Below are 12,125 nucleotides of genomic sequence, written 5' to 3' on the forward strand. Positions count from 1 at the left end.
ACATGTTCCCCCCCCCCCCCCCCCGTCCCCAAAGCTGTATTTTTCTCTGGCTGAGATTAGAACTTTCCTTGTAAAGTATTTTTCTACTCGAGGTTTCTTAGGGCTCCGGGGAGAGCCCGCCATGCCAACCAGGACATTGCAAAGGCCACTTGTGGTCTGTGGGGGGCCCATGTGTCAATCTGTGTCCCACCAGGGGTTGCCGTGACGGGCGTGGGGTGGGGTGGGGGGTCCAGTACCCGCGGGGTGATTTTTTTTTTTTAAAGTAAAAATATTTCAAGCCACTGGAGTGGACGGTTTTCTTTTTCCTTAATTTTCTTTATTTCTTGGTTGGCGACGGCCAGTGTCCCTACAGACCCAGTGACATCGCACCTGGTTTAAGTTCCAACACTAATATTTTTGTTGCTGTTTGTAGTTTGGGTACCAAGGATGGAACCCCAGGAGGACTTAACCACCGAACCCCCATCCCCAGCCCTTATTTTATTCCTTTTTTAGAGACAGGGTCTTGCTATGTTGTTGAGGCTGGCCTCCAACTTGCCATCCTCCTGCCTCAGCCTCCCCAACGTGAATGCATGTTAGCCATACGTTAATACATTTTAAAAACCTGCCATTTACTGGGCATGATGTGGCCCCTGGACATTACAACATCCACAGAGGGACTGAGGGCCTGTCTGCCTACTACAGTGGAGGACGGTGAACCCGTAAGCAAATCATTAAGAATTCAGACCACAGAGGCCGAGGCAGGAGGATCTCAAGTGGGAGTCCATAAGCAACTTCGTGTGAGACCCTGGCTTGAAAATAAAAACTAAAAAGGGCTGGAGGGTGGGCGCGGTGACGCACGCCTGTCATCCCCCCAGCGGCTCTGGAGGCTGAGGCAGGAGGATCCCAAGTTGGAGGCCAGCCTCAGCCACTCAGCGAGAGTCCCTGTCTCTCAATAAAATACAGAAATGGTCCCCCCCCCCACCTGGGACGGGATCCTCCACCTGCACTCTCTGCATTTTTGTGGGGTCGGCCTCAAAAAGCCCTTCACAGAAATTTCTAGAAACTGTCAAGGGCTCGCCCAACCCACGGGGAAACGTCCGCTCAGCCCCAACACACCGCACACCAGCTGGGGGCTTTTAAAAAGGAAATGTTTATTGTCGTGTTATAAGGTGATTACAAACTCCTCTACAAAAAAGAAAAAGCCAAAGATGGATTTAAAATATCGATATACATATTTATCTAAAAAGCCAAAGAAGAAATGAACACACACACGCACACACGCACACACATGAGCCCCGCGAATCCCAGGGACCCTCCATCATCAAACATGGACACACAGAAGCTCATATTCTGCGGGGACAGGGGACGGGGAGGGGGACACACCAAGGATTTTGTTCAAATACAAATATTTCCTCCTCTGAAGAGTCTCCCGTGGATGGATTTCATAGATCTTTGTGGGTTTTTTTTTTTCAGTCGTATTTTTTTTTTTTACAAAAGTTTAAAATAGCTTAAAAATAGTTTGAAGGTTTTTTTTTTTTAATTTTTATTTTTTTTAAATTTTTTTTTTAATTTTTATTTTTTAAAAAAAGTCCCGATGAGCCAGGACATTTTTTTTTTCTGGAAGGAGGCGAACCCCACGTTTATCAGCTTTTGCTTTGTGCTAAATAGAGAGAGTCTTGGGGGTGCGTGAGGGGGAGGGGGCGGGGAGGGGGAGGGGAAGGTTGGGGACCATGACTTGGGGGAAATCAAGGGACAAAAAAATTAAAATGCAGCCACCATCTCGATGGGAAGCCAAATGTCCCACAAGAGACTCCCTCCTCCTCCTCCAGGGAGTCACAACAGGTCAAGAGGGGACACTCAGGGGACCATCGGCGGGTGGGAAAGAGCTTCCTGTGGGGGTCACGGGCGGGCAGGGGGAGGTGGCCCTGGGACTCGGGGACTCTGCATTGTTCTCCAACTTGGTGGCTCCTGGGTTTTCGGTTTGGCCCTGAATCTGTTGGGGGGGGGGGTACTGCCTGCGTCTGAGGCTTTGAAGGACCCTCTAGGATTGTCCCTTGGGTCCCCTCCTGGCTGAGTCTCGGGACAAGTTGGGGACTCTCTGCTCCCAGCCTGGTGCCACCGCCCAGAGCCATGGCTTTATCAAAGGGGCTCTTGGAGGTGCTCAGGGGACCGCCCAGGGGGGCTCTTGGTGCTGGGCCACCATCTTTGGGGTGCTGGGCGGGGACCGGGGAGTGCCACCTACCCCGGGACTCCGTTTGGAGCCCTGGAAGTTGTCATTAAATCCTAATTTTTTTTTTAGGGGGGAGCCGACCGGCCAGCCTGGGCCTTGGCTTGCTCCTGTGCACAGAGGACTCTCAGGTCCCCTCTCCCAGGGGTGACCTGCGGGGAAGGAGGTCCCTGGGCAGGGTCAGGGGGGACAGATGGCCTGTCCTGCCCGAGGCCACCTCCCATCTCGCCAGCTGGGGACCAAGAGGGCCCCGGGGGAGGGTCTGAGGTGCTGGGGATGCTTCTCGCCCCGTCCCTGACCACCAGGACATCTGCTTCCTCTGTCACCAACGCGTCTTTGGTCGCCAGGGAGAACCTTGGGGAGGGATGGGGACCCGGCTCTGGTCACACTCGCCGGCCGCCGCCTGATCCTCATGACTCGGGAACGCCTGAAGCCCCCTCCCTGCTCAGGGACCGGGTTTCCCCAGGGACACCGAGGTCACTGCAAGGGGACCCTGGAGAGCCTTGGGGTCAGTCCCAGGGTCTCTGATCCATGAGGCAGCTCCCCGGGGAGGGGGGGTGGGACATTCATCTTGGGGACCCCCCCCCACCCACTTCTTCATCTTTAAAAAAAAAAAAAGTCTGTGCCTTGGTGGCTTCCTGTCCAGATGGGGCAGCCTGGGCACCGGGTGACACCAGATCTAGGTGACACCAGATCTCTGACCCGTCCCAGGCAGGTGGCGGGAGGAAGGTTGGACCCGCCTGTCCCAAGACGGGGACCAGTCGTGAGCTCTAAGGGACAAATTTCACTTCTACAGAGAGAGACGGGAAAGACAGCCGTCGTCACGGGGGACGCAGACCAACGCTGTGGCCAGGAGGGGACACGGGGAAGGCAGGGGCCCAGGGCCCCAGGAGCAGCAGTCGGAGACAGTGGCCGACCCCTCTTCCAGGTGGGGGCCTTGGGGACCCGGCCTCTGGGTGCGTCTTTGGTCTAGAATTTGGGTCTGCGGGCCACCTCCAGAGTGTCACCACGTTAACGGGGACGTCCTTTCCCCAGGGCACGAGCTCGTGGTGGGAGGGGAAAGGGGGACCGAGAGGACCCCAAAGTCTCAGGTGGCCGCAGCTTCTCAGGGTCCTGCTCCCCGGGGGAGGGGACCCTGCCTTCCCAGAGGGACACAAGGTGAGTTTTCTAGAAAGTTCCAGAAGACGACAGGAAAACGGGGGGGGGTCACATGGCAACTGGGTAACATCAGCAGGACAAGGACACAGGCCCCACACCACGGGGACCACAGAGACACGGAAAAACAGGGGCAGGGGACCAGCACGGGTGGCTTGGAATGGGATCCGGGGACGTTTGGCAGAGTGTCCCTAAATAGGCCACTTGTCCAAGACCAGAGGGGCAGGAGGGGGACAGGGGAGTCTCCCCCCCTCACTAAAAATCCCAAATTGGGGCGGCAGGAGGTTTCCAGGGGTCCCAGAGACACAGCTCGGGACGTGGAAGCCAGCCTCGGGGACAGTCCCCGCCTGGGTGCCTGCAGTCACATTGGGGTGTGGCTGAGACTGACCACAGTGACGAGGACGGCCCCGTTCAGGTCCAGAGGGGGCACGGGGTGGACCTCTGAAGGGTGTAGCACCTTCCTTCCTGGTTCAGGGGCGAACCTGGCTCTGGGTGTCACTCACGATGACACCAGGTCTTGGGGGTGCCAGCCCCCTCTCCCCCGTGTCCCTGGATGACCCCAACCTGCCAGACCCTCCTTGGGCCGGCACTCAGGAGGATTTGGGGGGTGCCGGGCACCTCCATCCCCACCCCTGAGGCCACTCTGGGCATTTGGGGGCTAGGAGCTGAGGTGGCCCTAGGTGACACTTTAGAGAGAGCTTGACAGGCGGGTCCCAGTTGGGGGTGGAGAGACGAGGGGAGGAAATCCCCGCTCCCCAACTCCAGGCCCCTGAGAACACGCAGGGCCCCGTGCTTTGGTCCATCTGCCTCCCCTCATCCTCAGGGGACACCCAGATCCTGCTGTGACCCCCTTCAAATGCAACAGACCCATCCGCCGGACCCCGGATGCTCTCGAGCCAGCGTGGGGTCTTTGCCCGGAATGTTCCAGAAAGGATCGTGGGTGGCCCATCACCCACCTCTTTCAAGGGCTCTGCCATCTCTCACAGCTCCTGCTTGGACCCTGGACTCGGACAGTCCTACCGATTATCCACCCTCGATCTCAAAATAAAAGATGGGATTTCTTTTTTTTTTTTTTAAACCCGGAGCTAGAGTTTCTATTGCTCTTTAACTTTTCAAATCCTGCTTCAAGAGTCTCCTTTCTGAGCTCTCGTCCGTCTATTTAACTTGAGGGCCTGGTTCATAGATTTTGGCAGGTTTCCTCTTGGCTAAGAGAAATGTAACGAAGGGTCTCCTCTGGGCCCTGTCTCTTCTGCTCCTCGGGGGGGTCTGGCCAGTCACTCTGCTCCGGATGTCGAACCCCTGAACCAGGTTCGGAAAGATACTACACCCTCAAGACGCAGCTCAGGGCTGAAAAATTGTCCTCAACACTTTAGTCTTCCTTGGGGGGTCAGAATTTTCTCCTGGTTCAACCAAGCACCGAAAAATTGCTTTTGGAAAAGAAAACCCCAAAAACGATCTCTATTGCTGGCAAGAAGGGTCATTCACATGGTCAAAGTGTCCCATGGTCAAGAGTCACATGTTCCAGAAAGAGAAAAAAACAAAGATATCTACAAAGAAAACTTTTCACCCAGTTCCCCTGAAATAGACCTAATTCAGTGGAAAAAGGGGGGTTTCTTCTATTTTTTTTTTTGTACAAAATATCCCAAAATCAGAACAAAATACGCACACCCACGATACACACACACACACACGCTCACACACACGTGCACACGCGCACACACACGGAGTTCACGTTTGACAAAAAATACCAACGAGGACGAGGAAGAGATCCCTAGTGCAAAATATAAAGCTCTGTAAACCTGGTCCTAGGAGAATCTAATGTTAGTAAACAGGTGGAAAGCGGCCGCCCTGTCGCCCCCGGGGGGTCTCACATCATGGTCTCCACGATGATGTGAGTCGGTTTCATGAGGGTCCCGTTCAGCGTGATGCGGGAGCTGTAGGGAGTGGCCCCTTCACACTCCACAGCCCAGCGGTTGGGTTCCCTCGGGGTCAGGAGGTACTTGACTCTCTGCAGAAGGAAGACCCGAGGGCTCAGATTCCAGGTCCCCGTCCCCCTCGGCCTCCCCTCCTGACATTTCTTGTGTGTGCTGTGTGGCGTTCGGACAGTTATCACCCTCTCTGGTTTGGGGGGTTCTCCTGGAGTGGATGGAAGGTTCTTGTTCCCTGATTGGACTTTGGCTCATGTTTCTGGGGATGAGGGGGAGCCACTTGGGAGTGCTCAGAGCAGCAGGTGTCCCCTGTTTGTCCCCAGGCCCAGGATTTCAGATTTTGCTATTTTATTTGTTTTTTGGTACCTGGGATTGAACCCAGGGGCACTTAACCCCTGAGCCCCGTCCCCAGCCCTTTTTATGTTTTATTTTTGGTACCAGAGATTGAACTCAGGGGCACTCGGCCACGGAGCCCCGTCCCCAGCCCTATTTTGTGTTTTATTGAGAGACAGGGTCTCCCTGAGTTGCTTAGGGCCTCACTAAGTGGCTGAGGCTGGCCTCCAACTTGCCATCCTCCGGCCTCAGCCTCCCGAGCCTCGAGATTATACTATCTTAAGAACTGACAGGACTTTCAGGATTCTGGCTGGATATTGGGGTCCTGTCCTACCTCTGATAAAGACCTGGGGGGGTCTGCCTGGCTCCCTGGTCCCCCCTGACCCCGGGGTTCCTTCTTCTCCCCTCTCCCCTGAACAACTCTCAACCTTTCCCCTTCCAGCCCAGGAGGAAGCTCCAGCCAGCCCAGGGGGGGAGCAGGGCCCCAGGACATCCTGGCTCCAGATTTTGAAAAAAAAAAACAATAAAAATTTTTAAAAAGCCCAGCTCAGAACAAAACCGCGTCCTGGCGCCAACCCAAGCCCAGAGGCTCCAGATTCTGAGAAAGGAATTTCTTGGAAAGAGCCTCGGCCTCTGCCAGCCCCGCCCCGCCCCGGGGCCTCCGTATTGTGGGAGGGAGGTCGAGAGGAGGCTGGGGAAGGAAGAGGACCCCCCGGGGGACACGGGCAGACACACAGTCTGCCACCAACCGAGCTGAGACTTGGGCAGAAGTGGCTTCTGGGGGCCCGGGCTGCGGATGGAGCCTCCGGTCCCCAGGCTGGGCCTCCACTGGGCCCCAGGGTAAGGAGAGGTGTCTGGGGGGAACTCGGCTCCTTTCTCCAGAATATTCTGTCCTTGACTCTCACATTCTGGAACCTTCTTCCCCAGCCCCCAGACCTGCCCTGACCAAGACCACAAAGCCCTCCCCCTCTGCACCAACAGGGCTCTGTGCCTCTTTTCCCACAATGCACTCTGCCCACACCCCCATCCAGGGAAGGGTCTAGGACTCAGAGAGGGCTACTGTCTTGCTTAAGGTCACACAGCAAAGAGCCAGCCGGCCGGCCTTGGCCTCCCGCTTCTCCCACCCCAGCACTCACCACGAGGAACGGCCCCTCCGTCTGGCAGAGGCGAATCAGGATGACCAACGGGATGCACATCATGGACGACAGGGCCAGGCCCCAGCCAAACCCGATGGCCCAGTTTGGGTACACGTAGACTTTGTTGTAGGTCAGGGGCACGTACTTGGCGAGAGAAAAGACAAAACATCCCTACAGAGAGAGAAGGGGGCGGTCAGAGGGGGGTCCTGGGCCGCCCCGAGGTGCAGGGGCTTCTGGGACCAGGACGGGCCTCAACCTGAGGGGACGGTCTCTCTCCGAGGGGGCAGAACCCTCTGCTGCCCTGAGAATCTCCTTCCTGTGCCAATCTGACCAAGTCACCTCCCAGAGGGTGACACCATCCCACTACCACCACCAAGTACAGCCTATCCAACCTCAGGGAGCGAGGGATGAAGAAACTGAGGGTCAGGCTGGGCGCGGTGGGGCACGCTTGTCATCCCAGTGGCTCTGGAGGCTGAGGCAGGAGGATTGCAAGGTGGAGGCCAGCCTCAGCATCTTAGTGAGGCCCTGAGCCACTCAGGGAGACCCTGTCTCTAAATAAAATGCAAAATAGGGCTGGGGACGAGTCTCAGGGGTCAAGGGCCCCTGAGTTCAATTCCTGGTACCAACAACAAAATAAAAAGAATCTGAGGGTCAGAGTGTCAGGCAGGGGCCATGAATAAGCATTCAGTGGGGACAAGAACATGCACCGAGATGGACCCAACGCCTCTCTGACGGGGGTTAACTCAGCTGTGATCCATGGTTGCTATGGTTTCTTATTTTTCTGGGGAGAAAAATTGGGGGGTGGGGGGACCCCATCATATTAAATGATAATGGTAATAAAGTTGTCAGCTCCCACCAGAACCACTTCAGAGTGACCTTGTTCCAGAGGTAGGGAAACTGAGGCCCACAGAGGGACCTGGCTGCTTTTGGTCACGCAACAAGCTAACAGCAGTGCTGACCCAGCGTGGCCTGGAAGAAGAGGGCCCTTGGTGCTCCAGACGGAGGCCACTTCCAAGATGGCGGCCACCTCCAAGATGGCGGCCACCTCCAAGATGGCGGCCACCTCCAAGATGGCGGCCCCAGGAAGGGCAAGAGTGGCCATGGAGATGGTGTCTCTGGGCAGCATGTTCCCCAGGTCACTGGTGACTTCAGACAGGGACAGATCAGCAGCCTTCCCTCCCGAGGATTTCCCGATTGCAGCGAGGACAACCTCTGAGGCAGAACTCATGGGAATGGACCAAGGCCCCTTCCAAGATGGCGGCCCCTTCCAAGATGGCGGCCCCTTCCAAGATGGCGGCCCCTTCCAAGATGGCGGCCCCAGGAAGGGCAAGGTGGGCCACCACTGTCCCCACGTCCTGAGGGGCTATGAGGCCTCCTCAACCTTGGGAGAGCCCAGAACATTCCTCTGAGAGGATGTCCTCTCTCGAAGCCACCATCCTCATCCCACCATGGAAACAACATGTCCAGTGTCCATGGAAATTCCAAAGCCTACCACTGGACCTTCACCTCACCGAGCTCACAAGCTCTGGGAGAGTCCGAGGGGAGCTTGGTCCTCTGCTGTCACCTCCACCCACCCTGGCTGCACCCGACCCTTTCAGAACACAGGTGGCTTCCTTGGTCGGGGACGCCCTTCCTGTCCCCTCTGCCCAACAGACTCCTATTCATCCCTCAAAACCCGTCTCTGGGAACCCTTCTAGAGCGGCCTCTGTCCCAGAAGCTGAAGGGACGACCCCAGAGACGCAGAGATGTCCCCAACACCCCCCAGAGGCAAGACAGGGCTGTACTCACAACACAGAGAACCGGGGTGATGACAGTCCAGCTGTACTTCATCCAGGGCCCAGGCCGATAGCCAATCATGTCCTCAATACCATCATAAAAGTTGTCACCACCTGCAAAAGACAGTCATACTGGGTGACATAGCACGGTGACCGTGGTGTGACACGCTGGTGACATGTGACATTCTGCCCTGGGGAATGCTGTGGCAGGGGGCTCAAGGAACCATGACCGGGTCTCTGGAATCCAATCCAGGCCTCTGCCTGTCCACTAGACCCTGGAGCAAGTCACTGGACACTGACCCTCGCACCACGAAAGCAGGAACTTCTCTAGGAGGGTTCCCGGAGGGGGGTTTTGAGGGGTGAATAGGAGTTTGTTGGGCAGAGGGAACAGGAAGGGCGTCCCCGGCTGGGGAAGTCCAAACGGAGATCTGTACCTTGAACCCTCACAGCACGGGGATTATCTGGACCGTTATCTGGATAAATGGTATTAAGTTGGACAGAGAAAGAGGGGCGCCTCGGAGAGGAGAGGCCGGGAAGAGGAGGCCTTTCTGTTAATCTCACTGCTCCTGAAGCTTCCCCGCGTAGAGAGGCCCAAAGGAGAGGCTTAGGGAAGAATATGCCGGAATCTCTACTCACCAAATATCCAGGCAATAACAACACATTCAAAGAATGCAACCCACAGAAGGCATACACCACTAGCTGCATAGTAGTCAAAGAGTTGAAACACATACATGCCACCCTGTAAGGAAAAAAAGAACAACACATCCGAGGTTGAGTTCTTGTTTGGGTTCTAATCCCCTTCATATACAAAGAGCTCTGGCAAATCAATAACAACAACAAAAAAATACTCCCAAAGAAAAATAATGGGTGACACAGGATGACCGGGTTAATGTGTATAAAAAGACGTCCAGCTTCACGGTTTGAAGTTTGAACCTTCTTTAACTCGGACACACAGAGACGGAAAGTAGACAAACAACATTGTCGTAGCAAAATAATGGGCCAAAATAATGGCTTCTGAACCAAGTGCAGTTAACACACAGGACTCCAGTCCCACCCAGCTTGAGGAGGGACGCAGGAGGGCAGGCCCGGGGTGATGCTGGGCTTGTGTTGGCTGAGCGCATTGTCTCTCTGGCTTTCCTCTTGCTAGAGGTGCCGAGGCACGGTGACACACCTGCTCCTGTCACCTCTGGGGCTCTCTCCTCTTTTAATTTTATTTATTTTTGGTTCCAGGGATTGGACCCACTGAGCCCCTGTCCCCAGCCCTTTTTATTTTTTTATTTAGAGACAGGGTCTTGCTAAGTGGCTGAGGCTGGCCTCCAACTTGGGATCCTCCGGCCTCAGCCTCCTGGGTTACGTGCGCCAGCCCTTAAACCTATTTTAAGTTGAGCCCCCTCCTGGCCCCTGGCCACTCTCTGAACCGTGTATCTGCCCCCGTCAGCCAGAAACCCACACGTCCCCCAGACTCAGCCCTGATCGGCCACACGTGTCTGGCAGCCTTGACTGGGGGGTCAGCGGGGACCCTCAGAGTGTGTCCACCTCCCCTCGAGGTGGAGAAGGGCGGAGCAGAGCTGTGGTTAAAGGGATCTCGGTGGTCGTTCCCCTTCATCAGACCTCCCAGGCCAGGGAGGGACTTGGGGCAGTGGATGGTCACAGCGTGACCGTGACAACGGGTTAAAAAAAATAAAAAGGCAAGGTCTTTTGAGAACCCACCCCCCAAAAAAAGTCTGGGTCAACTGCTGGGTCCTGAGTCCCCTGTGCTGCCCCTTGTGGCTCAGGGTCCTGGGCAGAGACCAAGGTCCACACCATGTGGGGGAGCCCGGCCCTGCCCTGCCCAGCCCTGCCCATGTGTGGCCGTGGCCAGGGGCAGTCAGCGTACCCCACCTTCCACAGGGACAAGGGGAGTCCCTCATGCCACACAGGGAGGGCCAGGCACCACCATCCCCATTGTCACCGTCATTGTCACCTGTCACCTACCTGCCACCCTCATTGTCACCCACCTCCATCATCATCGTCACCCTCATTGCCACCTACCTGTCACCCTTGTCACATCATTGTCACCTACCTCTGTCACCACTGTCACCATCATTGTCACCCATTTCCATCACCATCATCACCCTCATTGTCACCTCTGTCACCATTGTCACCATCACTGTCACCCACCTCTGTTCACCATCGTCACCCTCATTGTCACCTACATCTGTCACCATCGTCACCCTCATTGTCACCTGTCACATCATCACCACCACTGTCACCCACCTGTCACCATTGTCACCCTCATTGTCACCGACCTCTGTCACCATTGTCACCAACATTGTCACCCACCTCCATCATCACTGTCACCCACCTCCATTGTCATTGTCACCCACCTCCATCGTCATTGTCACCCTCATTGTCACCCACCTCCATCACCATTGTCACCCTCATTGTCATCTACCTCTGTCATCAGTGTCACTATCATTGTCACCCTCATTGTCACCTACCTCTGTCACCATCGCCACCCTCACTGTCACCTACCTCCATCCACCTACCTCCTTCACCATCGCCACTCTCATTGTCACCTCCCTCCGTCGCCCTCACTGTCACCTCCCTCTGTCGCCCTCTTGCCACCTACCTCCGTCACCATCGTCAGCCCCAGCAGGTAGCTGATGCCACACACGATGGCGATGAAGATCTCCCGGCGATAACCCTTCCTTAGGAAGGACGGGTAGAGGTCCACCAAGGACGTGATCTGTCCTTCGACTTCGACAAACTGCGGGGACAGGAGGAGCCGTTAGGTGTGCCCACAGGACAGCCCGATGCGTGCGAGGGGACGAGGGGCAGAAGGACCACCCTTGTGACCAGAGACAGCTGTGGGGGGGGGGTCAAGTCCAGGGACCTTCTGAGCAGGGAACCCTGGGCCGTGCGGGGTCGAGCCACAGGGTCCCCACACGGCGCACCTTAGCCAACGTGTGACCGAAACGTGGAGCTCAGCGCTCACTTGCTGGGTGGCTGGGGGCATATCGGGGCTCGATGTCCCCCCGGGAGAACGGAAGTCCATCCCGGTGGATCCGCACACCCAGGTGTGTGAGCGACACAAGGCTCCAGGAATCCACCCCGGGCTCCCAAAGGTGGCAAAGGTGACTTGAGAGGGACCCTCCCTCAGTGACATTCCGGAGCCAGTCTCCCTCTCTCTGTCTCCGTGCAGAACAATTTGTTATGGAGACTGCGCCAGGGGAACTGCCTCATTTTTGAAATGGTGACATTAAACTCCACCTCCTGGACATAGATCATCATTGATCTAACCCAAGTCCCCAACTGACGGTTTCCAGGTTTCTGCTCCTACTCCCCCAGACAGTGACACTTCCTCTCCCCATCTGTCCTCAGACTCAAATGTCCTATGGCAAGGTCTCAGAAGGGCAATTTGGGGATTAAAGGACCCGCAGAGGCATCTAAATTTCAGGGAGACCCTGTGTCCCCCCTCCCAGGGCTGACATGGCTGGCCTCTGCCAAACCTCCCCCTTCCCCACGTCCCCAAGTTCCCACGGCCATCAGATGCAGAGAAAGGACCCGGGCCTAACGTGGCTTCCCTTTCCCAGCCCCCCCCCCCCCCCCC

General features: G+C 56.2%; 1 protein-coding gene across 1 annotated transcript in view; it reads right to left on the reverse strand.

Annotated features, from left to right (window-relative positions):
• Nucleotides 1-1,110: 1,110 nt before the first annotated feature.
• Slc6a6 (solute carrier family 6 member 6) overlaps nt 1,111-12,125 on the reverse strand; it is a 53,543-nt gene continuing 42,528 nt past the window's right edge. Inside the window, exons 11-15 of the mRNA XM_015495100.2 lie at nt 11,145-11,282; nt 9,170-9,272; nt 8,547-8,647; nt 6,759-6,929; nt 1,111-5,369 (exon numbers count right to left, since the gene is read on the reverse strand). Coding sequence (XP_015350586.1) covers nt 5,229-5,369; nt 6,759-6,929; nt 8,547-8,647; nt 9,170-9,272; nt 11,145-11,282 — 654 coding nt within the window. The 3' untranslated portion in view covers nt 1,111-5,228. The remainder of the gene's footprint in view (nt 5,370-6,758; nt 6,930-8,546; nt 8,648-9,169; nt 9,273-11,144; nt 11,283-12,125) is intronic.

Source organism: Marmota marmota, unplaced genomic scaffold (assembly GCF_001458135.2).
Source record: "Marmota marmota marmota unplaced genomic scaffold, marMar, whole genome shotgun sequence".
Taxonomy (NCBI): Eukaryota; Metazoa; Chordata; class Mammalia; order Rodentia; family Sciuridae; genus Marmota; species Marmota marmota.